Source organism: Hypanus sabinus, chromosome 15 (genome assembly GCF_030144855.1).
Source record: "Hypanus sabinus isolate sHypSab1 chromosome 15, sHypSab1.hap1, whole genome shotgun sequence".
NCBI classification, from domain to species: domain Eukaryota; kingdom Metazoa; phylum Chordata; class Chondrichthyes; order Myliobatiformes; family Dasyatidae; genus Hypanus; species Hypanus sabinus.
In genome coordinates this window covers 71606451-71633785 of record NC_082720.1, presented here as the reverse complement: position 1 = coordinate 71633785, position 27335 = coordinate 71606451, and the positions used below count along the sequence as shown (strand labels likewise).

At 36.1% G+C, this 27335-nt stretch overlaps 1 protein-coding gene across 3 annotated transcripts in view; it reads left to right on the top strand.

Moving 5' to 3' along the window:
* lars1b (leucyl-tRNA synthetase 1b) overlaps window positions 1–21285 on the top strand; it is a 70113-nt gene extending 48828 nt beyond the window's left edge. For all 3 annotated transcript variants that reach the window (XM_059990517.1, XM_059990518.1, XM_059990516.1), the window contains 10 exons: window positions 5904–6087; window positions 6994–7084; window positions 7202–7342; window positions 8989–9129; window positions 10702–10812; window positions 11541–11651; window positions 14430–14534; window positions 16507–16602; window positions 17823–17955; window positions 20943–21285. In XM_059990517.1, coding sequence (XP_059846500.1) covers window positions 5904–6087; window positions 6994–7084; window positions 7202–7342; window positions 8989–9129; window positions 10702–10812; window positions 11541–11651; window positions 14430–14534; window positions 16507–16602; window positions 17823–17955; window positions 20943–21148 — 1319 coding nt within the window. In that variant the 3' untranslated portion in view covers window positions 21149–21285. The remainder of the gene's footprint in view (window positions 1–5903; window positions 6088–6993; window positions 7085–7201; window positions 7343–8988; window positions 9130–10701; window positions 10813–11540; window positions 11652–14429; window positions 14535–16506; window positions 16603–17822; window positions 17956–20942) is intronic.
* Window positions 21286–27335: the final 6050 nt, after the last annotated feature.

The window sequence follows — 27335 nt, the reverse complement described above, 5'->3', positions numbered from 1 at the left end:
GTACAACGGAAGACGTGGTTGAAAGAATGAATAAAATGGAAGATGATATTACTGCCTGGACATCAGAAAGAAAACAAATGTTGGAAAAAGTTGATAAGCTTGAAAATTTTAGTAGACGAAATAATATTAAAATTGTTGGACTTAAAGAAGATATAGAAGGAGAAGATCCAATAAATTTTTTTCAAAAATGGATTCCTGAAAAATTGGAAATGGAAGGAGAAACTAATTGAAATTGAAAGGGCTGATAGAGCCTTAAGGTCAAGACCTCAGGCTGACCAAAATCCATGATCAATTTTGATAAAATGCTTAAGATACCAAGATAAAGAGAAGATTCTGAAGGCGGCTGCCCAATGTGCCAAAAGGAGAAACGGGCCATTGATGATAGCAGGGAAGGCAGTTCTTTTCTATCCTGATATAAGTTATAACCTTTTGAAGAGAAAGAAGGAATTTAACCCAGCGAAAAGAGTTTTATGGGAAAAGGGTTATAAATTTATAATGCGTCACCCAGCAACACTGATAATTTTTTTGGAGGGGGGAAAAAGAAGATTTTTTACCAATTATCAAGAAGCGGAGGAGTTCGCACAAAAACTTCCAAATACTTTCTAATTACACATAGAGATCTCCAAGTGTAATGGATTAAAGATGAAGATAGAGACAGTGAATGGAAGTGATGGACATTTAAGGATGACAGGGGAGAAAAGCAAAATTTCGGATATACTAATTGAGAATAGTTTTTTTTACTTTTTTATGTTTCGGGGGGGCTGGGGAGCTTTGGATCGATTACTACGGGATTCACGTGTGTAATCATGGCGATCGCCATGATCCGTACAATAGAGGGGGGTAATGTTCTGTTCTTTTTTTTCACAACATTAGGAGTGGGGGGTATTTTGTTTTTTTCTTTACACTGTATTTTTCTTCTATCTTTCTGCCTGGATGATCAGTGGGGACACACATAGCAACATGGAAAATTTTAGAAAGATTTCCCAAAATACCACGAAAGTTGAAAGATTAGGTATTATTATAGATTGGAGTAACATAATTGAAAATAATGACTAATTTACTGAATTTTTTAAGTTTTAATGTTAATGGGCTTAATGGACCAGTGAAAAGAAAAAGAATTTTAACATACATAAAAAAAATGAAAATAGATATAGCTTGTTTTACAAGAAACACACTTAACGGAGAAAGAACTTCAGAAATTAAAAAGAGACTGGGTTGGAAATGTTATTGCAGCTTCATTTAATTCAAAGGCGAGAGGAGTTGCAGTTTGGTTAATAAAAATTTACCAATTAAAATACAAAATGTATTAATTGATTCGGTGGGGAGATATGTAATTATACATTGTCAATTTTTTTCAGAATTATGGACTCTTATGAATATTTATGCACCAAACGAAAATGATGTAAAATTTATACAAGAGGTCTTTTTGAATTTGGCTAACGCACATGACAGAATATTAATAGGTGGAGATTTTAACTTTTGTTTAGATCCAGTTTTAGGTAGATCAACAAATGTTGTCACAAAATTAAAAGTAGCAAACTTAACTCTATCATTGATGAAAGACTTAAATTTGATTGATATATGGAGAAGAATTAACCCAAAAGAAAGAGATTATTCATTTTATTCAAATAGACATAAAACATATTCAATGATAGATTTTTTCTTATTATCAACGAATATGCAAGATAGAGTGAAAAACATGAAATATAAAGAGAGAATATTGTCAGATCATTCTCCTTTGATAATGACAATGATAATGATAGATAAAGAAGAATCAATTTATAGATGGAGATTTAATTCAATGTTACTAAAACGTCAAGATTTTTGTGATTTTATGAAAAAGCAGATTCGGTTTTTAGATAAAAATTCACATTCAGTTGATAAATTTATATTGTGGGAAGCAATGAAGGCATATTTAAGAGGTCAGATAATAAGCTATACTTCTAAAATTAAGAAGGAATATATGATAGAAATAGATCAATTGGAAAAAGAGATTACAAAATTAGAAAACGAATCTCAAAGATATATGACAGAAGAAAAACGAAGACAATTTATTAATAAGAAGTTACAATATAATACACTTCAGACATATCGAACAGAAAAAGCAATTATGAGAACTAAACAGAGATATTATGAACTATGTGAAAGATCACGTAAGGTCCTTGCATGGCAGTTAAAAACAGACCAGACTTCTAAAACGATAAATGTAATTCGAACAAGAGTAAATAAAATTACTTATAAACCTTTAGAAATTAATGAAACTTTCAAGATTTTTTATTCTGAATTGTATAAATCAGAATCACAAAATGATAATGTCAAGATAGAAAGGTTTTTATCACAAATAACTCTTCCAAAATTAAATACGAAAGAACAGAAGAGATTATGTATGCCTTTTACATTAGAAGAGGTTGAAGAAGCTTTAGGATCATTTCAAATTAATAAATCTTATGGGGAAAATGGTTTTCTTCCTGAATTTTATAAAAAGTTTAAAGATTTATTAATTCCCCCTTTTATGGAGTTAGTACATCAAGCGGAAAGAGCGCATAAACTTCCAGAATCTTTTTCGACAGCTATTTTAATAGTATTGCCAAAAAAAGATAGAGATCTTTTAAAGCCAACATCATATAGACCTATTTCTTTGTTAAATACTGATTATAAAATAATAGCAAAAATCTTATCTAACAGACTATCTAAATACTTACCAAAATTAATACATATGGATCAAACAGGATTTATTAAAAATAGATAATCGGCAGATAATGTAACTCTGTTATTTAGTATAATTCATTTGGCTCAAAAGAGGGAGGAAATGAGTGTGATAGTTAGATGCAGAAAAAAGCATTTGATAGATTGGAATGGGATTTTTTATTTAAGATATTGGAAAAATATGGATTAGGGGTATCTTTTATAAAATGGATCAAAATCTTAAATATTAATCCCAAAGCTAAAGTAGTGACAAATGGTCAAATTTCAACATCATTTCAGTTAACAAGGTCAACTAGGCAAGGTTGTCCATTATCACCTGCTTTATTTGTGTTGGCGATAGAACCATTAGCTGAATTAATTAGAATGGACCCAGATATTAAGGGTTTCAAAGTTGAAGATGTTCTGCCTTATTTAACAAACCCATTGCACTCGTTGCGTAAATTATCCTATAGATTAGAAGAATATGGGAAAATATCAGGTTACAAAATAAATTGGGATAAAAGTGAAATTTTACCCCTTACTAAAGGAGGTTATAGTCAATGTCGATTAATAACTCAATTTAGATGGCCGGCAAATGGTATAAAATATTTAGGTATAAGAGTCGATAATGATATAAAGAACTTATACAAATTAAATTACTTACCATTATTGAAAAAAATTCAAGAAGATCTTGATAAATGGATGATATTACCAATAACATTAGTAGGTAGAGTAAATACCGTAAAAATGAATATATTCCCTAGACTACAATACTTATTTCAATCACTACCAATACAATTACCCCAGAAGTTTTTTCAAGTGTTAGATATGTGAGGAAGTTTCTTTGGAAAGGTAAGATGTCAAGAATATCGTTGGAAAAATTGACATGGAAATTTGATCTAGAAGGGTTACAACTTCCAAACTTTTAAAATTATTATAAAGCAAATCAACTTAGATTTATTTGCATCTTTTTTTGATGAAGATAATCCAGCATGGATTAGAATAGAACTAGTAGGAGAAAATGTACCAGAAGATTTTGTATATCAGTGGGAATCTAAATGGATACGGGAAAAGAAAGAATCTCCAATATTAAAACATTTGATTGATTTATGGAATAAGATAAATATTGATGATGAGATAAAGAAATCTTTATTAGCAAAAGGATCTTTATTTCAAAATAAATTTATTCCTTTTACAATGGATAACCAACTTTTATACAACTGGTTTCAAAAAGGGATTAGATATATAGGAGATTGTTTTGAAGGAGGTATAGTAATGTCATTTGATCAATTAAAGAATAAATATAAAGTATCAAACAACACTCTTTTTTGTTACTTCCAACTAAGAGCATATTTAAGAGAAAAATTAGGTCAAACAATGTTATTGCCGAAATCTAGTGAAATAGAAACTTTAATTCAAAAAGGAAAAACTAAAAAATTTATTTCTTGTATGTATAGCTTGATTCAAAAACAGGCAACTAAACAAGGAGTCCATAAGTCAAGACAAAAATGGGAAAGTGACTTGAATATTAAAATTGAAGAAACAAATTGGTCAAGACTATGTCTTGATAGTATGACAAATACAATAAATGTCCGGTTAAGATTAGTGCAATATAATTTTTTACATCAATTATATATTACACCACAAAAAATAAATTAATTAAATCCAAATTTATCCGATCAGTGTTTCCGATGTAAACAAGACCTCGGTACTTTTTTACATTCTACTTGATCTTGTTCTAAAATTCAACCTCTTTGGACAATTTTAAGAGTTTTATTGGAACAAATTATTGGAACACAACTTCCACATAATCCAATATTATTTTTATTAGGCGAAATTGAAGGGATAAAATCGAAACCCAAATTGAATAAATATCAGAAAGAATTTATAAAAATTGCATTGGCAGTAGCCAAAAAGACTATTGCAGTTACTTGGAAATCGGATGCATATTTAAGTATAGATCGTTGGAAGAATGAAATTTCCAGCTGTATTCCACTTGAAAAAATTACTTATAATTTAAGAGATAAATACGAAACATTTTTGAAAATTTGGCGCCCTTATTTACAAAAGGCAGGATTAAATATGTAGGTGCTCTGAAGATAAAATAATTGGTTATTTGGGGAAAGAATTAAATATATATACTGAAGTTATTACGAACTCCGTAGAGCATGTGGGGATCTTCTGAATCCAGGCACTCTTTCTTTCTTTCCTTCTTTCTTTTTTTCTATAGGGATGTTAGGGGGGAGGGGGAAGGGTATTATTTTTTTTCTGTAATCATCTGAAAACTTCATTAAAAAAAACGTTAAAAAAATATTTAACTAGTCCGCAGTGCAAAAAAGAAAAGGTTAGCAACCCCTGTCCCTAGAGAATAAAAAAAATGAAGGGAAAGTTGATAGAAGTACACAAAATTATGACTGGTATAGATAGGGTAAATGCAAGCAGGCTTTTTCCACTGAGTATGGGTGAGACTACAGTTCAAGGTCATGGGTTAAGGGTGAAAGGTGAAATGTTTAAGGGGAATGTGATAGGGAGCTACATCACTCAGAGAGTGGTGAGAGTGTGGAACAAGGTGCCAACATAAGTTGTAGATGCAGGTTCAATTTTCATGTTTTTTTAAAAAAAATAGCTACATGGATGGGGGGTTATGGTGGGCTACATCCCAGATGCTGGTTGATGTGACTAGGCAGATTTATAGTTTGGCATAGATTAGCTGAGCGGAAGGCCCTGTTCCTGTAGTGTTTTGTGACTCTATAAGAGAATGACTAACAGAATTGCTAAAAGAAAGATGGTGGTGTCAATTCATTGAATTAAACAGCACAGAAGGAAATAGAGATTACGGATGAATTGTACACAAGAATTACTAACAATGGTTCAACAACAGACTAAATCCAAAGAACCCTTCTCCATAATTACAGCTTGTCCTTTTACTTTAAGGTGATACAGAAGGTATACTAACTAGGTAGTTATGTGTCTGAATCATGTACACTACCTCTCATAGTATTTAATAATCTAATCTTAATTTAAGTATTGGAAACTAATATCGTGTTTGCCTTGGAAACTAATATGTTTAGTTTCTATTAAGTAAGATGAACTTCACTTTTATAGTTTATTTCTGTCAGGCAGTGATAGGTAGCTGGTTTTGTTACCGTTGTGTTGTTAAATTTGAGCAAGTATGAGCTATCCATGTGCTTCACTCCCCTGGTTTAACTTGTCCCCAGGGATGCGGTTTGCTCTTGCTGACTCTGGCGACACGGTGGAAGATGCTAACTTTGTAGAAACAATGGCTGATGCAGGTATTCTGCGACTGTACACCTGGGTGGAATGGGTGAAGGAGATGATTGCAAACCATGCGAGCCTCCGCAGTGGATCAGCTAACACCTTTAATGATAGAGTCTTCATCAGGTACTCCTTGGACTTCAGTGTGTTTGGAGACTCACTTGTTGATTATTTGCAGTAGTTCTGAAGAAGTTTTGATAAAAGGCAACAATCCTGAAAAGGACTTTATGACTAGGATTTGTGTATATTTGCAGTTCTTTGATTTTGGAGCATAAAACTGTCATGATATTTAATAAAAGTTAAATCATGAGGTGATTAGAATGCATATGTAAGCAGAGATTTAGTCAAGCCTGTTAGCTCTAGTAAGTGGTTGTGAACTGTATTAAATTGAATTGGATTGTATTAAAAGAGAATTACACAATGTTTCAAGCAGATTATAGTCAGTGCTAATAACAAAGATATTCGAACATAGGAGGCAATGCAAAGTAAAGGCACAAAGCTGATCCCTTGTGTCAAAAAACTAAATTATTTAAAACAGCATTAGATGTGGAAGAACCTGTGGTAAAAATGATTTAATTTGTTCAAACTGGATTAAATTCAAACCAGTAATTTTAGGATAGATGTCAGAAAATAATTTTTTACATGAAGATGACAATAAAATTCAGGAAGTATACTGGAAATGGAATGGTACGTGAATCAACTGAAGGTTTACTTATGAATTTTTGAGTAGGATTGTATAACGAGTTATGGTTGCAATAACATTCTGTAGTCAGATCATGTAAGCTAAATGTATGCAGTGTGCTCTAATGCTGCAAGATGGACTGAATGACCCCTTTCCGTAATTAAAGTATGTTTTTCTCAACTATCTTTTAATTTATTGTTGTTTGATGTCTCTGTAATACAATAGTGATGGCCTTTTTGCTTCTATTGCTGTGATAAGCATGCATAGTCAGTTATGCTTGGTAAGTTCTTAAATCTAGTGGAAGTGATTTGACACACAAATGGTTAAGATACTTTAAATTATTATTTTAGTGAGATGAATGCTGGAATTCTGAAGACAGAGCAGCATTACGAGAAGATGATGTTCAAGGATGCTTTAAAAACAGGCTTTTTTGAATTCCAGGTACATTTGATTGCTGCATATAAATTACCCAGACAAAGATTTTTGTTAAGTGTGCTTTAAAAGAAGCCCCAAGATAAATATCCAAGGTTTTGAATGATTTTGCAATTTCTTTTCCAGGCAGCAAAGGACAAATACCGTGAAGTTGCTGTGGAAGGAATGCATCGGGACCTGATTTTCCAGTTCATTGAAATTCAGACTCTTCTACTCACTCCTATATGTCCTCACCTTTGTGAGCATATCTGGAATCTTCTAGGAAAGGTGCTGTTATTAGATATTAGCTGTTCAGAAATTAATACAATGTGCATGTGTATGTTTAATAAAATTGTGTTTTGTACACTGCCATTCAAAATACAAAGAACATAGTACATTACAGGCCCTTCGACCCACACTGTTGTGCCAACCATGTAACCTACTCTAGAAACTGCCTTTAATTTCCCTACCACATATTTTTAAAATTTTTTTAAATTCGATGTACCTATCTAAGAGTCTCTTAAAAGACTCTGTTGTATCTGCCTCAACCACTGCCGCTGGCAGTGCATTCCACGCAGCCACCACTCTCTGTGTGAAAAGCTTACCCCTGACAACCCCCTTGTACCTACTTCCAAGCACCTTAAAACTATGCTGCCCCATGTTAGCCATTTCCGCTCTGGGAAAAGGTCTCTCATCATCTTGTACACCTCTATCAGGTCACCTCTCATCCTCTGTCGCTCGAAGGAGAAAAGGCCAAGTTCACACAACCTATTCTCATAAGGCATGCTCTCCAGTCCAGGCAACATCTTTGGAAGTCTCCTCCTCTGCACTCTATAGTATCCACATCCTTCCTGTAGGAATTAAAAAAAAACTAAGTTTCATTAAGTTGATAATATTTGAACTTATTGAAATTTTAAAATAAACCATAGATAGGTTCAGTAATTCACTTGATGTCTCAAATTGCTTTAGTTTAACACATTCTAAATCCATTTCCAATTTACTGTAAGTTTTATATGTAAAGATAGACATGTTCTAATTTATTTGGAACAGAGATATGAAGTAATGTAGCAGGGAAATTGGCACTTTGGCAGAACTTATCCAAGCTTGAATATTGATAAGCACCATTAGGTATTAAAAATCAGGTAACATAACTCCAACTTGCCATTATAGTCAACATTTGTCATTTTGATGATTGAAGGCAGCAGTACAGGTCTGTGTCCTTTTTCTGAAAGATGGGACTTCTCATTGCATTAATGGAAATAAGATTAATGCATGTGGGAGTCTATTTTTAATTTTAATACCAGCCATGGCTTATTTGTGAATTACTAATTTCAAAATGCTCTGATTGAAGGGATGAAAGTAATATATTTATATTACATATGGATCATAATGAAAAGTTTAATAAATGATACACAGCTTCTTTGCACAAAACCGTGTTTTCTGATTACTTTTTTTGATGGTGGTCTTAGGGGGATAATTGTTGGCCCTGTAGGAGGGAATAAGTATAGAGGAAAAGGATAGATTGAGCATAGAACAGGTTAAAAGGTCAGCACAACATCTTGGGCCAAAGGGCATGTCCTATGCTGTAATGTTCTGTGTAATATAAAGAGAAAACAGTGTCATAGAAACTTCTGTAGTCACTCGAATCAGTCTTGCTTAAAATTTACATCAAAATAAGGATAGAGTTCAGCTTGAATCCACAACATTTCCAACCTGCGATGATGATTATAAGTTTCAAATAAGTAGCCAAACAACATCTCAGTTTTTATTTTTAAAGGGGATGTATTCCAAAAAGGAATATTTAAGTGATATTTGTTTCAATTACTTTCTAGTTTAAGTAATTTTTGTGCATTGTATTAATTTAAAAATTTGGAAATGAGGCAAATGTCTATTTGCATTGCTTGTTTAAAACATGAAATAATGTTTTTTTTCAGACTGAGCCATTAATGAATGCAAGATGGCCAGTAGCTGGACCTGTGGATGAAATTCTCATTCGTTCATCTCAGTATCTGATGGAAACTGCACATGACATTCGTCTCCGCGCCAAGAATTATATGGCTGTTGGAAAAGGAAAAGTATGGAGAATTTGCATCTAATTATGATTATTGTAAAAGTAGTAAGCATCTGTTCACTTTGCTGTGTTAGGTGTTGAGAGAGGCTAGATTAATTCTGTGTTGAACAGGAGACAGTCAATTTACTCAGAAAACAAAGCAAAAATGATATTGTCTGAAACTACAGCAGTGGAAGATAGCTACATAAAAACTGTAAGCAGGAAATCAATCTGTCTGTGTAGTCCCCTGACTTTATCAAACAGTGAACTCAGTCATCTCTGCTAGCTGCATGTGGTGTTTTTAACTATTAAGCAGCCAAAATGTGTGATTTCATTTACAAAGCACAAGGCAATCCTTGGTTGTTCTCACTTTCCCAAATACCATCCGGCGATGCCCAGCTAAATAAACTTGGATCTCATATTTCTGCTAATGTTCATTAGTTGTTACATTGCTCAGAGGTAAAAATGGTTTTGAGTGATTTTCCCTCCACTTTGAATATAGTTTGCTATCCAATCATTTCATTTGCGAACTGCATATGCGGATTGTAGCTTCAGCCAGTTACTAAGTGTGCCTGGTTAAACTAAATTTCTATTGCAGTGACATCCATTGATCCCCACTCCTGTCTCCCTCATGTATTGATATTTGTTCACACACATACTGTCAATTGATCATCCCAGCATAAAGATGATTAAAGACGAGCTTTATTTGTCACATGTGCATTGAAGCTGAAATGTGTTGTGTGTGTCAGTGACCAACACAGACGGACTATGCGGTGAAGGATGCCTTTAACAACAAGGTACCTGACACATGAACCTTGTTTCTTTTCGCACAGATACTGCCTAAATTGCTGAGTGTGCCTATCATATTCTGTTTTAATTTCAGATTTCCAGTGCCTGCAGTAATTTAGTTTCTATTATTTGTATAGTGAGACCCATCTGTAATAATGTGTACAGGCCTGGTCTTACTAATGTGCTTGCAATAAAGGAAGTGCATTGATTGGTTCCTAAGATGGAGTTTTGCTCAATGAGGAGAAATCAAGCAGAGTGGATTACAAAGACCGATTAAAAACTGATCTGTATTCTAACTGCAGAGCTTGACATGGAAAATGATTATCTGGGCTGAGGTGTCCATAACCAAATGCCACATTCTCAAAATGAGGGTTCAGCCATTCATCAGTGAGATGATATGGAACTTCTTCACAGGGACATTAGTGAAACGTTGTCCCCTTTTTTGTGCATTCGCACTGATTCTAACTTAATTTGAGGGTTTTCCACTGAAGTGATGAACTTCAGCTCCTGCACGTACATAGGTGTAATTGAACAAACCCTGATCAATCCATTTTAATAAGAGCAAAGTTTGAGAAATGTAAAATGCAGCATTTCAACCAAACTAATTTAGTTTTGAGTTATAAAGTCTGATTTCTATATTTTTTGATGCTCCTGGCTATATTTTACAGCCATCTTTTATGCCATCAGTCTTTTATCATTACGTTGGAGTGCTGTTAATGCTTGGGATGTATTCGAATTGGTGAATGTTTTGAGTAATGTCTGGTCCAGCATATATTGTGTATAACAGCTATGAAATATTTCCTCGCAGAAAGGAGAAGCAAAACAAACACAGAAACCATCTCACTGCAATATCTATGTGGCAAAAAATTACCCTTCATGGCAACATACTACCCTTCTACTGCTGCGCAAACATTATGAGGCAAGTTTTAATGTTTATTGCAATTTTTAATGGCATTTATTAATCCTTGTAGTGTCTTCTCATACCATTAATTTGTTATTTTTATATTTTATAATGCAAATAACTAAATTTCCTTAATGGCCTTTTTTAATTAATGTTGTATAAAGTTAGTAATTTGTTATACTAGCGAAGTAAACTGCTACATTTCCTCTTCCTCTGTTTTAAAGCTGGGCTTTCCTTTCCTCAGACAGCTATGTATCAGTTACGAGCTATTGGATGTAAAACATTGGTGTTATTAGTGGTGAACTCCAGATGTCAAGCCTCTAAATTTTCTGATTCTTTCGTGATGAATTTACACCATATGTTTATGGCCTTTTATTCTGTGGTTTAGTTATGAATAAATCTTACTCTATAGTGAGGCTGGAAATCATGATCTCATGCTTTCTCCATACCAGTAAGGACAAATTATCACATTATTCATAATTTGATTCACAGTGATACCTTAGATTTATAATCAACCAGTTTAGTTGGATCTGAACAGTTTCAATTTGTGCTTTTGGTTTGTGTAGTTGATTTGGTGCTCAAACTATAACTGTATCTGGAAATTGATTTAATCGAAGAGAAAAGTGAAAAATTCTTTCTATAAAAATATTAGATTTTGAAACAAATGCTCTTCAGCTGCTGCACTCTTGAGTATCTTAGATAATCGACACAAACTCCTTGACTTCATTTTACGTTTATTTTCTCAGACAAATGGTGGTCAGCTGCCAGACAATAAAATCATCGCTAGTGAACTGAAAGACCTGCCCGAGCTGAAGAAATATATGAAGAAAGTTATGCCTTTTGTGGCAATGATTAAGGTTAGTTTGGTGTTGGTGTTTGTGTTAAATATCACCTGTTTGTATATTCTGTTATAGAAGTGGAGCCTGGAGAATTTTAATGAACCCTAGGTAAAAGTACATTTTAAATTTGTTTTTCTATATCCTTTCCCAATTCTACAACAATTATGTCTTCATCTCGTATTACATAAAATCCTTTTGCACTCAGAATCAGGTTTATTATCAATGAGTCCTGAAGAAGGGTTTTGGCTCAAAACATCAACTGTTAATTAATTTCCATGGATGCTACTAGACCTGCTGAGTTCCTCCTTCAACCTGTGTGTGTTGCTTCAGATTTCCTGAATCTGTAGACTTTCTTGTGTTTATTATTATCACCAATAGTTGTAAAGTTTCTTATTTTGCAATTACAGTGAAGTGCAAGATTTAACAATTTCTGTGAATTACAAACAAATAGTATTAAAAAGGGATTAAAAAGTATTAAAATAGTATTCATGGACTGTTCAGAAATCTGATGGCAGAAGGGAACAGATTGTGAGTCTTCAGGGTCCTGTACCTCTGCCTCGATAGTAGACTTGAAGATGTTTTTGATGGTGGAGAGGGTGGTGCCCTTAATGGAAGTGGCTGAGTAAACTGCCACTTTTAAAAGTAATTGTGTCTGTTTAGTTCTAACCTACAGGAAATTGGACATTGGACATGCACTTTCTGTCATTGTTCACTTAAATAAATACTATTTCATGGTCATATTTACCACACTTGATGGTGTCATCATCATCTTTAATTAACTTAGTTAAGTTAATTACTTCACTTAGTTACTTGATTTAGAGGCCAAAAATGGACCGAAAGCATATGATTTATGGCTACCTGTTGTTGTAGTTCAGCTAGATTTGTATCACCTTTAAAGCAGTGAAACCTGTTGACAGTTCATAATGTTTACTCCTAAGATATCACTTTTATGTACACTGATTTAACAGCTCATCTGCAAAAAGAATATCATGGACACTGCAGCTTTTCCATGTTTCTGAATCACACTCTTCAGATTTGGAGGCTATAGTGCAGCCATCTGATTAATTGGTGACTGATGTTAATGTGTGTAGTATTTTGCAATAGTCCTCTTTTAAAAAAATTATTCCCTAGAAATTCAGTTTCATGGAGGGTTCCCTTCAGCTTCTGCTGTTGAGTCAATGGTACAGACCTGTGACGTCACAGGGGATGACATTATTCATTATTGCTTCCAGAGCTTCAAAGGGAAATTTGAATTCCCAGGAGAGCACCATTTAAAATCCATGGTGCCCAACTTGGTAGTCATCAGGTAAAACTCCAAATCACCCCTAATTTGAAATTGCAACACCATATTTCTTCCTTCCCTCATAATATCTCAAAAGCTGTTGCCTTTGAGTTTGTTGCCAACGTCACTATTGAAACAGTGATTCTGATCAGATCACATACCACCAACTCTTCACCAGTAATGTCATGCTGCTGGTTAGGCCAATCACAATTTTACAGAATAGCTTCCTTCCCAGTCTAGTGCGCTGACCTTGGTCCCTACCCCAGACTTGGGTAGGCTACTTGCTGAAAATACAGAAAATCTACAAAGCCCAGTAGCATGTGACTGTGGTTTGAGCATTGAGATCAAGAAGATTTTGATCATCTGGGATAGCAATCATAGCTTTTTTTGTTTTGATATATTAAGCCATTCAAGAGCCCACTGCACACTCGTATAGGGGATCCACAGTGAGTGACCTGACTTCCAGAAATTTGACTTTACATAAATTCTACACTATATTTGTATATACTAATGATAATGAAAAGTTTCATGCTGTTCAGTAATGACTGAATATAGTATATGTTCCCTTAATTTAATTTTGTTTAGCATTAGGAAAATTATTGAATGAAAATAAGGAATTATAGCTGGTGTATCTAGTGTGATACAATATGAGAAGCTATAGGAAATGTAAATCAGTAACGTACAGAGAAATCAGCTTACAGTCAGTTCTCTGGAAGAGCACCCTTGCATAATTTGGGGACTGCTTGTATTTTGTTTGACTTACTTAATCATTATTGACTTAACTCCTTGGATTTCAACTTCTGCAACTTTAATATAAAATTTATGACAATTGAGGTAAGAAAACACGGAGTCCTGTTCTGTGCAAGATCATTATCGGCACCTGTAAGTGCTGACATTTTCAGTTAATCCATTTAACAAAAAAAAGATAATTTATATAGGGGAAAATAGACCTCAATGTCATCAGAATGTAAGAATAGGAGCTGGAATAGACCACCTGGTCTGTTGAAGTTGCTCTGCCTTTCAGTAAGATCATGGCTGATCTTGCATGGAGACTGCTCCACCAATCTGCCTTTCCCCATAATCTTTAATTCCCTGCTTTGCAAAAATATTAACAGTGTCTTAAGTATATTTAATGAGGTAGCTTCTGTTGCTTGCTTGAGCAGAGTTCTACAGATTCTCTACTCTCTGGGGAAAGCAGATTCTCCTCATCTCTGTTCTAACGACAAATGTCCAACACTAATAGTAATTATATTAATCTGTGCCTAACTTGACCCCATTTCATACATGTTCCTTTCACACTCCTGTGGGTTAAGGTACACTGTTTTATTTTCAAGAGAAATTATGTTGTCTTGACGTAGAAACAAGTTACTCATTTCTTTTTGGCACACTCCTTAAAACTGGTATGCTACAAATATCGCAAACTCTGTGAAGCTGCCTCTTCCTTGTTCAGTTCAAGAAACAATGGTTAGTTTTGTGATACCTTAATTAGGAATGTTAATTGATTATTGTTGTAGGAAAACCTGGAAAAAATTGGGCCTCGAGTTCTTGATTTGGAGCTAGAATTTGATGAGCGAAGTGTCTTGATGGAGAACATCGTCTACTTAACAAATTCGTTGGAGGTAAGCTAATGTTGGCCATAAAATTCTGGTAAAGAATGACCATAGTCCAATGGTTTCTAAAGAAATGTAATGAAAGCTAGTCATGGGTGAATGAAGGGACCTATAGAGCACATAGTCTGTTCCTTGCTATTAGCATGTGCTCTCATGCACTCTGAATTGATGTGTGGCTGGAGAGTTGGTGTGCTCAATAGAGGCGATAATCCTCCAGCAGATTTGGATGGTGACATTGGTTTGTTTAAATGGGAAATATTGCAACATTTCTGATACAATTTACCAATGGAATGACCAGTTCAAAAATATGTACAGTGGATTCCAGTTAATTGGAACACATCAGAACCAGTACGTTTTGGTTCAGTTAGCAGAAGTTTCATGGAAATAGTTCAAAGGTATAACAAAGACAAACTGCCATTTAATTGAGCAACAAATTATGCAAATATGCATTTAAATAAAATACAGAACAAATTAGAACACTACTAATACTACTACAATATTATAAAGCTATATTAGTCTCTAATAGTTATTGATGGAAGAACGGCCATGTTCTTTTGATTGACTGTAAATGAACAAAATCAATGCTGACACTTAGATATTGGACTATCTTCAATGCATTCCCACATAATGTCAAAATAAAAAGATAAAATGATCAAAAGTCACTGCTTTTTGAATCAGCATCCATCGGCCGTAACAAATAACCTCACACGAGTACATGCACCTGACGCTGTTTAAAAACTGTTCACTCCGTAATGTCTACCTGCCTTTTCAGGTCTACCTGTCCAGGCCTGATCGCTTGAAACTGCAGTGAACAAAATAGTTGTGAATTATCTTGCCATTTCGTTTCAACTATCAGTGACAAAACATCACTGCCTTTTGAACACAAGCACATGCAACGGATACTGTTAAAAACTGTTCGCTCAAAGCACAGTGCAGAGTCCAACGGTTACACAAGTGCATATGACTGACAATGGGTTGAAACAGTTCAGCAACAGTCTTCTGTCTCAATTAAGCAGCACAGTGTCCCAAATAAACAAAGGGAATCAGCTATTTTCTCAGTTAGGGTTTGTTCTTTCAGATTTGTCCCTAATAAGTGGCTACTTCGATTAACTGATAGCCCAATTAACTGGAATCCACTCTATTTCTCATTTGCCATGAGACTATCTTTTACCATTGCAGAGAGTTAAGATGACAAGTATGTACATGGATTACAGGCATTGACACAAATTGTTAATCACTGGGTTAGGATTAGGGTATCAAAAGTTACTTTTATCTCTCAATTAATATTTAGCACTCTAAAATTAAAGAGAGATGGTAGTAGACTGCTGACATTCTGTTACATGGGTAGGATGCAGAAGCATTCAGAGCCCTAAATGTACAATGGCCACTAATTGGTGAGATAATTGAGAAAAGAATCTCAAGAGCACAAAGGAGCAATATGTTACAAGAGGTGTAGCAGTTCAATTGCACTAATAAAGTAAACGATTTGAAGGACTTTCAATAGTAATATTCAAAAATAGATTTGGATAAGTACCTCAAGTGTATGAAATGTACATGCAGTGGAAAGCTAGCAGTGAGTAAAGGGAAAAAGGTCAAAGTGGATGGGGGAAGCCAAAGGGCTGTATGAGTGATTCTATGACTATATCCTCAGCACAATTAATCTGTAAGTTTCTAAGTGGAGATTTTTCCAAGTGTGAACTTAGAAATGGAGATGCAGAAGCATAACTAGGAAAAATGCTCAGAGGTTGAAAGTGAAGCAAGTCCCTGGCATGCGTTGTGGCTTTTTGTTTTCCAAACTTTATGCATGATTTAATTTAAGGCTACAGAGAAATTGACTTTTATGGAATTCACCTAGAAGGTTTGCGTTCTGGATTATATTATATCTTTATTTTAACTCTAGTGAGTTATAATTTGTCTCCTGCACTCCATATTCATCAGTGAAATTACATTTAAATGTGATCATTCCTCCTTCCCATCATAGCTGGACCATATTGACGTGTTCTTTGCCACAGAGGCAGATGATAAAATCCGAGAAGAGTGTTGTCCAGGAAAGCCTTTCTGTGCATTTCGAACAGAGGTAAGAGGTGCTAACTGACAGTTCATCAGTTATTTAGAATAGCATTATTTTTCATAATTCCTCTTTAGATTAAAGGTTCATCCTTTTTTTTGTAATACAATCCCTTACTTTCAGCTTTTTTTTTCCTCTGGTTAAATTTTATGAGTTTTTTTGTTGTGAAATACATTATAGTTTAGGTAGTAGGCATTATACTTTTTTAATATTTACAGCTCTGTGGTGACAAAAGCTCTGATTAGTTTTTCATTACATTGTAATGGTTGGCTTGGAGGTTTGTAGTGGGAGGGTGGGGAGGATACTAACTTTATATGGTTTCATTTTGGGTGCTTTTTCTGTATTGTTATGAATTGTATATTTGACATGTTTGTTTAGCACTGTATAAATCTCCAAAAAAAAGAATAGCATTATAATAGATATTACTTTCACAAACAGAGGTGTTGTACATGTTTCTTTCATAGACCTATTTTAAGAGAATTAATTGTTTTTGAAAACTTGCCCTTTGGATGATAGCAGGAGTTCTTTGAAAGGCAATTTGAGTTGGCATAAAATTGCATCATGTTCCCTTTCACACAGTGTAGTTGGCCAACATAGTTCATTACTGAATCTTGTATTCTGAACTTGGGTAATCCTTTGACAACTTTTTTTAATAATCCTTTCTGAGGAAGTGTACCGGCAGAATTTTGATGTGTGCAGCTTTTTTGAAATCCAGCTCTTGAGTTGTTTATTACATTTGTTGTACAAAAGATTATCCTCTGCTCTGAATAATTCACAAATATGGTGCAGAAGGGCTACGTTTAAAAGTCATGTTCTCATTCTTTGTAGTCAAAGTGGTGATCTTTTTGTGCTCTCTCGAGATTTTTGCAAATGCCACAGAGATAAACTTGTAAATGTAACTCATTTTTAGGAGAATCTCATTATCTAATCTCAAAGAAATATTCCTCTGCTCAATAATTATTTTTGGTTACAAGCAAGTACAGGAGGATTAGTTTATGTGTCCTTTGAATGAGCTTCGATTTTAATTTTATTTTGGGAATAGTAGTTGTTTTGACAATGTTCTTTTGGAGAAAAGGGGGAGTCTTTGAAAGTTAAGGAGAAATCTCGTCTTCTGAACTTGTATTATCCTTTTATGATGTATACTTTGAGAACATATAGAGGCAGAATTTTTGAAATGTGTAGCTTCTGAACTCCAGCTCTTGTATTGTTGTTTGTGTGTTTATTCACAGCCTGGTGTTTCCCTATCCTTGGTAAATCCCCAGCCAGCAAATGGACACTTCTCAACAAGGATTGAGATTCGGCAGGGTGATAAAAAGGACACTATCATCCGAAGGCTAATGAAGATCGACAGGGGTATTAAAGGTATTAGTGAATGTAACAGCCTTTTTCATTCCTGGATAGGAGGAAGGAAGGAAGGAATTTCTTTAACCATGAGGGAAGTGAATTTGTAGAATTCATTGCTACAGGCAGCAGTCTATAAAAATATATTGGGCATGTTTAAGGCAGACATTAATCTGTTTCTAATTAGTAAAGGTGTCAAAGGTTACGGGGTGAAGTCAGGAGCATGGAGTTGAATGGGAAAATAAATCAAGCTGACCGAATGGAGGAGCAGACTCAGTGGGTCAAATGGCCTAATTCTGCGCCAATGTCTTATGGTCTTATAAAATTTTTATGAAAGCATTACTTTAATTTTTGTTCTTAATCTTTATAAGTTCAAATGCTGTCTTTGTAAAACCCAAACTACATTCTATTCCCTTTTTAAGGTGAAAGGATATGAATTATACCCTAGCTATAAAGCATTGACTGGAGATTGCCGTGGTGACCTAAAATGATGCATCCTTGTTTGTTGTGTATTCTAGCTGTGCAGACCATTGTGTATGATTACTTTTAATTAATTAAGATTTCTGATTACTACTTCTCATCAGGATATTCTGTCTTGATGAAGGGTCCTGGCCTTAAAACCTCAACTGTTTATTTCCCTCCATAGATGATGCTTGACCTGCTGCGTTCCTCCAGCAACTTAGCGTGTATTGCTCAAGATTTCCATCTTGCAATCTCTCTTGAGTCTGTAGTTGTTACTATTATTTTAAGATCTTTGCCTTCATGGTGTTGAAGCTGTTTATATAACTCTGCAGTTAAATAAGGACAGATGATTATTCATCAAAAAGGAGACACCTCCACAGCTAATTTTGTCAGCAACTTAACAGGTCAATAATATACAGTATGAATAGTCAAATAATTATTGAATAAGATCCATGAAGAAAAATGAAATGACATCAGATTCTTAATACATACATGAACATCAATTTCTTGAATTTCCAGTGATTGCCTCTCCCCTACCATTACCCGTTCCTTCTCTCATCTAATCCCCTCACCTGCCAGTCACCTCCCTCTGCTGCTCCTCCCCCTTCCCTTTCTTCCATGATCTTCTGTCCTCTCTTATCAGATTCCTCATCCTCTAGCCCCGTATCTCTTTCACCAATCAACTTGCCGGATCTTTACTTCGCACCTCCCCTTCTCCTGGTTTCACCTATTACCAAGTACTTTTCCCTCCCCTCCCCTTCTTACTTTGTCTTCTCATCTCTCTTATTTCCAGTCCTAATGAAGCTGCTGCCTGGCCAGCTGAGTTCCTCCAACATTTTGTGTGTATTTCTTTCATTTCCAGCTTTTGCACATCTTCTCTTGTTTGTGATCAGATTCTTAAATCAGGTGTCTTTTATGCTTAAACCTCTATAAGGTTACCGCTCACCCTCTAAGTTTCCAATGAGATTAAACCCAGCCTATCCAGTCTGTACTTGTAAATACAGACTTCCATTCTAGGCAATGTCCTGGCAAGTCTGCTCTGGAGCCCCTATTGCGACCACATCTTTCCTGTAGTTTGATAGCCACAACTATACACAATATTACAAGTGCATTCTAACCAATGTTTTGTGTAGCTGAAATGGCATCCCTATTCCCCCATTCAGTCCTCTGGCCCATAAAGATAAACATCAAATTTCACAGCCTTATCCATCTGAGTCAACATTTTCAAGGAGCTATGGACACAGTCCCAAGGTCTAGCTGTACTTCAGTGCTTCCAAGTGCCCTGCCATTTACTTTCTAAGTCCTAACAGTATTTGACTTCCCAGATTGCATCATTCTGGATTGGATTCTCTCTGCCACAGCTTCATCTGACTTTCTAACTGATTTAACATCTGCTGTATCTTAAAGCGGACTTCCTTGTTGTCTGTGACTCTGCCAATGTTTGTGTCATCTGCAGACAATAATCATACCCCCTACATTCTCGTCCAATTAATTTATGACTGAAGGAGTTCACCTGAAGAGCTGAAGTTCAGATCGTGTGAATGGCACCTACAACAAAGAATTGAGCAATTCAACCCAGAGTCCGATGGTGTTGGAACTCCATGTGATCTGTCCTTTCAGTACATCCCAGATTGTGATGTGGTATATTGGTGATTTTTTTTTAAGTTGTCAAGCTAAATAAATAGGAATCCTGCCTGCTCTTGATTACAGCTTTAGTGCAGGAATGACAACATTCCTAGGATCATTCCGAATTGTTGTAGGGTCTTTTTTTTGTATTGTTTTATCCATTGCAAAGCTACACTAGATAGCCATGTATGTCTGAGAACAGTTAAGTTTATGAGCGGTGATGGAACCTGAAACAACTTCTGTTGCAGCTATTTGAAAAGCAACAAGAAATTTTAAGAGTTGTGGAAAAATACAGCACAGAAACAGACCTTTTGGCCCATCTAATCCGTGCCAAATCATTTAAACTGCCTACTCCCATTGACTTGCACTAGGACCATAGCTCTCCATACCTCTCCCATCTATGTACATATCCAAACTTCTCAGCGTTGAAATTGAGCTTGCATGCACCACTTGGGTGGGCAGCTTGTTCCACACTCTCATGACCCCTGAGTGAAGAAGATTCCCCTCATGTTCCCTTTAAGCATTTCATCTTACCCCCTTAACTTCTAGTTGTAGTCCCACCACTCCTCCATGGAAAAGTCTCCTTGCATTTACCCAGTCTTTATCCCTCATTATATACCTCCACTTAATGCAAGGCTCTTCAGTGTAGCTTCTTAAAATACAAAAAGCTGTGCACATTGTGTCTGTGTATATTAATACATTTGTAATTTATGTTTTATTATTTACTCCTTGATTAATTGGTTTCTGTTTTGAACTTACTGATATTTCTAGAAGGATGTGCTGGAGATCTTAAAACTTGCTGAAGCAAAAAAAGAGAAAAACCTATTCATCCTGCTATTTTTTTAAGCCAAGTCCAACTTCTCTCTACACATCGGCGTGTTGCCAGTTGAAAGTATAAAACCAGTTACTTTGTGTTTCAGATCTTGCAAGAGTGAAGCTTATGAGGTATGAAGATCCACTTCTGGGTCCCCGACGGGTCCCAGTCTTCGGAAAGGAATCTGAGGGCAAAGTACCCATTTCTGAGAAAGCATCCTTTCATATAGACCTGACTTCAAAGAAAATCCACCTAACTGACAATGGTTTGAAACTTGATGTGGGTGATTCTTTGATCTATCTGGTACATTGATGTACATTGACTCAATAAAGCTCTTTGGTTTCACCTTGGTTGTCAGCTGTAAGACTTCCTTGTTGGTGTTGGCCTTTCTATATGATTGCATTTTAGTTATCAATTTGTAAATGAATAGAATAAAACATTTAATACTCCTTTTGCTGTTATACTGGTTTTTAAACTGTGGTTTCCCACCACAAGTTTTATACTTTCAAGCAGATGAGAACTTGTATTAAAAAGTGCGGAATTAAGACAGGCTCCCAGACAACTGTCTGTAGATTGTTGTTCTCTTGAAACCTACAGTAAATAAGCTGGAAGAACTAACATCATAGTTTGGAAAACTTTTATATGATGTCACTGGGCTAGAATTTTGGATCTTAATTTCCTTTTCAGATATTGTGTAAGCAAATTGCCACTATGCTGTCTTGAGTTCAGTTGAATGAGAAGTGTACTCATTGAAACCAATAGAAGTTTTACTGTGGACCTGCTAGAGCTGATGGAGGATGACCATAACAGAGACATAAAGAACTTACATTGCATTTCTCAAAATATGATATGCAGGTTCAGATGCAAGCATACAATCTTTGAGTATCAAGGGAATTGGGAGCTGTTAGATTAGCGTGAGAATGTAGTTGAAAGATGGAGCAAATTTGCTACTACTATTTCTTAACCAATCACAGTTTGCAAAAACAGCACCTGAGGATACTTAGTTGGGGTGATGACACCTGAAATAATGTTTCTTTTTAAATAAATAATTATTATCAAAGTGAGTGCAGGGATTTGGGTTGGAAAGGACAAAAGTTATTGCAGAAAGGCTGAATGGAAGTGGAAGATTTTTAATGATCTATATATTGACAAGAGTGCAAATCACTAATGATCCATAAAGTTCATTTCTGTACTACTGTAAATTGAGGGATATTATGTCAGCTAAGTTTGAATTTTCTAGGATCGAAAAATATCTGTTTATGTAAGAGGTGAGTGAAATCTTCTGTCACATTAACAGATGTTAAGTCACTAGGTAATTCAAAATCTGAGAAGGGCAGATTATTGTTAACCTCTAGAGATACTGCTAAAGTCAGATTTATGGACTTTGGAGACAAATCAACCATACAGTAAAATGATGTTTGAATAGGCTTGAGGGTTAAATAGCCCACTATATATTATTGGATTTTGAGCAATAGATAAAAGTGGCCCTAAAAAAAAGTTTTTTGATCTTTGCCACTAATAAATGGACGTCATGTAGAATTAACATTTTGCCTGTAGAAAGTAAAATCTAACATAAATCATAAAGACTCCTTTCAAAAACCAATTTGTTTGGTCAGAGATGTGACAGTGACCTCTGAAGAGTCTAAATGAGGCTAGAAATTAGAAAAAAAACACAAAAGACAACCGTTTCACAAAAAAGCTTTTGCAGCAAGAACTGTCACACGTACCCCAAATTTTTATAGTCATTTGGCCCATTTAGTACATATCAACCTTCAAATTGTGTAAGGGGTGAATGAACACTGTCGCGTAACAATATATTCAAGGTAACATGGTCTAACGTGCTAGTTTGATGTACTGGCAAAGCTGCTCTGTAAATTGAATGGTAGTATTAACCAAAGTTTTTATTTAATAGCCCAAAGAAGTTATGTAGACAAGTATAAATAAAATTGTCGAGAGCATCACAGGGGTCTCTCCCCACCTATTTGTGACATTTACTGGGAATGTTACAAATGAAGGGCCTGAAGCACAGCTAAGGAATTTCCTAGCATCCATCTCTTTAACCCATCACCATCAGCAAGAAGGTACAGAAGCAGCAGGACTGGGACTGCCAGACTGAGTTACAGGTGGTGAGACTGATGACTACCCTACCAGCACCAAAGTCTCCTCACTAGGACAGTGAGCTGTTTACTGTTAACTTCTGCTGTGCACTACAAGCATTTTGAATTATGCTTTATTAACTTATTCATGGTGATATTTTTGTTTATGTTCCATGTGTGTTACATGTTTTGTCGGTACACCCTGGTCTGGAAGAACATTGGTTGTATAAAGTATATGTACAGATAGATGATAATAAACTTGAACTTGAAAATCTAAATGTTCTGAATGACCCAAAAGTGAAAACAACAAAAAACATTTAAGTCCTTATTGTATTGCATTAAACCCTGACATCTATCTGATTTCTGTGTTGTACCTATCTTGGAGTTATATTAGCTTCTCTTTATTGTTGATGGGTATAAATACTTTTTGCTATAAACTCATTAGCAAACAAGTACCTTTACTACTAGATGATTCATGGTAGTGACGAACCATCATATTTCCAAAGGCAAATGTGAATAGGTAGTCCTTGGATTTGTAAACATAGCAAAAACATATTCTTGCATAGGCTCCGGAGCTTTGTGTATTTCAGGAAGAATGAGTTTTATGGGTACCTGTGTGCAACCTCTTCAGTAGCTGTAGTAACTAGTAGCTGTCAGCAGGGTGAGACGTGGAGCCACCTAGAGCTGCCTTCTCTGCAGTATGACTATCTGGGAGCACTGCAACCTTGAGATACAAATAAATACTTCTTTTGTTCATATGATTTTAGGAACATAATTGTTCTCATCTACAAATCTCGAGTGTCCATCCACTGGCTAGTGCATGTATGTGTGCATGTTCTGATCTCAAATAATTTGTCTTTAGGTTTTCTCTCCCTATTTTTCGGTTAAATGTCCCCATGGTAACCATCTGTGCTGCAGGCAGCAGGCGATTACGATGCTAAGCGGATTGGCAGAAAGAAGCTGCTGAATGCCAAAGACAGGAAGATTGTGATGCTTGTTAAATTGTGTATAGAAAGAACTATTTCACCTGCTCACAGCCTTTGCCAGACCATGACAGTGCAATTTATTAGCCTCTGGTTGCTGTTCAGTACAAGTTCTCCAACAGCCAAGAATTGGCTGTGATTAGCGTACAATACAAACAAAACAAAATAAGTGTTTCAAATGTGTTTTTTTTCTGCCACATATATTCCCAGTCAGAATAAGTTTTTTTTTGTATCAAAGATTAAGAGTGCTGGTGTTTAGAAAAGTGAGGGACTGGGATTGAGAGTTGATAAATCAGCCATGATGGAATGGTGGGGCAGACTCAATGGGCCAAATGGCCTAATTCTGCTCTTGTGTCTTATGGTCTTGTATAGTCGTTTTCTCAGGTAACCTTGCACAGTTAGTCAAGGTTATTGAGGGTTTGCACAAGTTAGTGCCGGGATTTGGTGTGAAGCAGGGAAAGTTCAAAATAGCAAAAGGTAATTTTAGAACTTGAGGTTCTCTGTTTTTTGGGGTTGACCATGGATGTTGCATCCCAGGTGTCTATGTGATTGCATGCCAAGGCAGTACAATGTGGAGAGGAAGCTGTTGTCCATGTAGCAGGCACCTCCTCTCCGTGCATCTGATAACCCCAAAGGAGTGGCAGAGTCTGATGCAGTTTGCACCAGCACTGCCATAGGAGTTCCCAATCAGTGTCAAAATCATTGTAGGACTGTCTTAGGGACTCCAGCTCTAGATTTTTCCTTGAGATTTACTTCCCAAGCCTTCCCAATGAGTGGGTATAGCCACAAAGCAGTGGAGTTCTGCGATCAGTTTTCCTTCTAGATAAGCTGCCAACCATGTCTGACAAGCCTCCATTTGCCTAAAGCAACTACTTTTATGGCACCTCTAACCCACCTTTTCCCCTTCTCTCAGTCAAAACAGTTCCACCAGGCTTAATAGCTAAGCCACATGTGAGGGCCAGGAAACACTCACAAAATGCTGGAGGAACTCAGCAGGCCAGGCAGCATCTAAGGAAAAGAGTACAGTTGATGTCTCGGCCCAAAACGTCAACTGTACTCTTTTCCATAGATGCTGCCTGGCCTGCTGAGTTCCTCCAGCATTTTCTGTGTGTTATTTGGATTTCCAGCGTCTGCAAGTTTTTTCTTGTTTGTGAAGACCAAGAGCTGGACTTGGTTGTCAGAAGCTATTTGGGATGCATTGCCATTGAGAGCATTAAGTAGTTAGTGGGAGCTTATCTACACTACCACCTAAGTCCTAATAGCCTTAAGGTATCAATTTTAGAACTGATTAGGAAATAATGTAGTTTGGATATAACACAGAAGGGAAAAGATCCTGGATCAAATGATTGTCATTTTTGGGTGGAGTCACTATTTCCCTGGCATGATGAAATAACATGTACTGAATCCATTTTCTGATCTGTAATTACTTTATGCCAAATTTTTATCCATGACTGAAATTAGACACGCTGAGACAGATAGTTTTCAGACTCCTGACACAATAAGAGTTGTAAAGTGGGGGGAGAAAAGGTCCCAGTCCTCAAGGGGGGAGAATATGTTTTCATTGTAAAATAGATCCATAACCAGAGGACACAGATTTAGGATGATTAGCAAAACAACCAGTGGCAATGAGAGGAAAGGTGTTTTACAGAACTTCTTGTGATCTGTTTTGCATTGTCTGTAAGGTTGTTGGGAATAGTCAAAGGAAGGATGATATAAAACTTGAAGGTAAAGTACCTGGTTATAGGGAAATTGATGGGTGAGATTAAACTTTGCATCTTATCAAAGAGCTGACATCAGCACAATGGACTGAATGGCCTGTTTGGCGATGTAATTCAATGACTAATATTTTCCCAGATTTTCATCAAACTGGCAGCAGAGTCTATAGAAGTGAGGCGAAGTGGCATCAACTTCATGGACGATATATAGATCACAGAGGAGAAGGTATTTGCTACCCTGAAGCAAATTAGGGTGGATAAATCCCCAGGGCCTGACAAGGTGTTTCCTCAGATGTAAACCAGGAAATATAGGCCGGTGAATTTGACATCAGTTGTGGGAAAATTATTGGAAAGTATTCTAAGGGATTAAGATATATGATTGTATATAAATGGACAGATAAAGGAAAGTCAGCACGGCTTCATGTGTGGTAGCACAAGTCTAACCAATCTTATGAAGTTTTGTGAGGAAGTTACCACAAAAGTGGATGAAGGCAAGGTGGTGGATGTTGTCTACGTGGACTTTAGCAAGGCATTTGACAAGGTCCCGCATGGGAGGCTGCTTAAGGAAGTTCAGTCACTTGGTACTTGGGATGAGGCAGTAAATTGGATTAGAAATTGGCTTTGTGGTGGAAGCCAGAGGATGGTAGTACAGGTTTGCCTCTCTGACTGGAGGCCTGTGATTAGTGTGCCGCAGGGTTCAGTGCTGAGTCCTTTGCTATTTGTCATCTGTATCAATAACCTGGATGATAATGCTGTTAACTGGATCAGCAAATTTGCGGATGAAACCAAGATTGGGGTTGTAGTGGACATCATGGCTTAAAGAGGAATCTGCTTCAGCTGAAAAATGGCAGATGGAATTTATTGCAGACATGTGAAAGCTTCAGCACTTCAGTAGGACCAACCAGGGTAGGTCTTACATAGTGAACAGTAGGGCACTGAAGAGTATGGTAGAGCAAATGGATCTGGAAACACTGGTCCATCATTCATTGAAAGTGGAGTCACAGGTAGATACTGTCATAAAGAAAGCTTTTGCCTTTATAAATCAATGTAATGAGTATTAGAAGATGGGCTGGTATGTTGAAGTACAAGATGTTCGTGAAGCCTAATTTGGAACATTGTGTGCAGTTTTGGTCATCTATCTACAGGAAAGATGAAAACAAAGTTCAAAGTGTACAGACAAGCTTTACAGGGAGGTTGACTGGTCTGGAGAACCTGAATTACAAGGAAAGATTGAATAGGTTACGACTGTATTCTTAAGAATGTTGAAGATTGGAGATTTGATAAAGGTATACAAAGTTATTAAAGTATAGAAAGGGTAAATGCCAGCGTATAATTTCAAATCATCCATGTATAAAAGGTGTGTTAAGGTATAGCTCATTTTATTGTTTCTGATTTGGTCCCCAGTGTTCATCTGATTCAGTAAATTAGAGAGCAGGTTTAAAGGTAGACAGAACCATAATGGACGTAGGGAGTTGCCTTAGAAGATGCCTCGGTTTATTTTGATAACAGGGGGTAATCAGAGGGTATGGGGAGGAGGCAGGGGAGTGGGGATGAATGGAAGAATTGTTATCAGCCATGATTGGCAGAGCAGCCTACTTCTGCTCCTATATCTTATAGGTGCAGCCTGTGGTTTGATTGGGCTACTTTGAAAGCTGGCAGTATCTTTTTTCTGGTTTCCTGGAGCCTGCCCACCTATTCAGCGGTG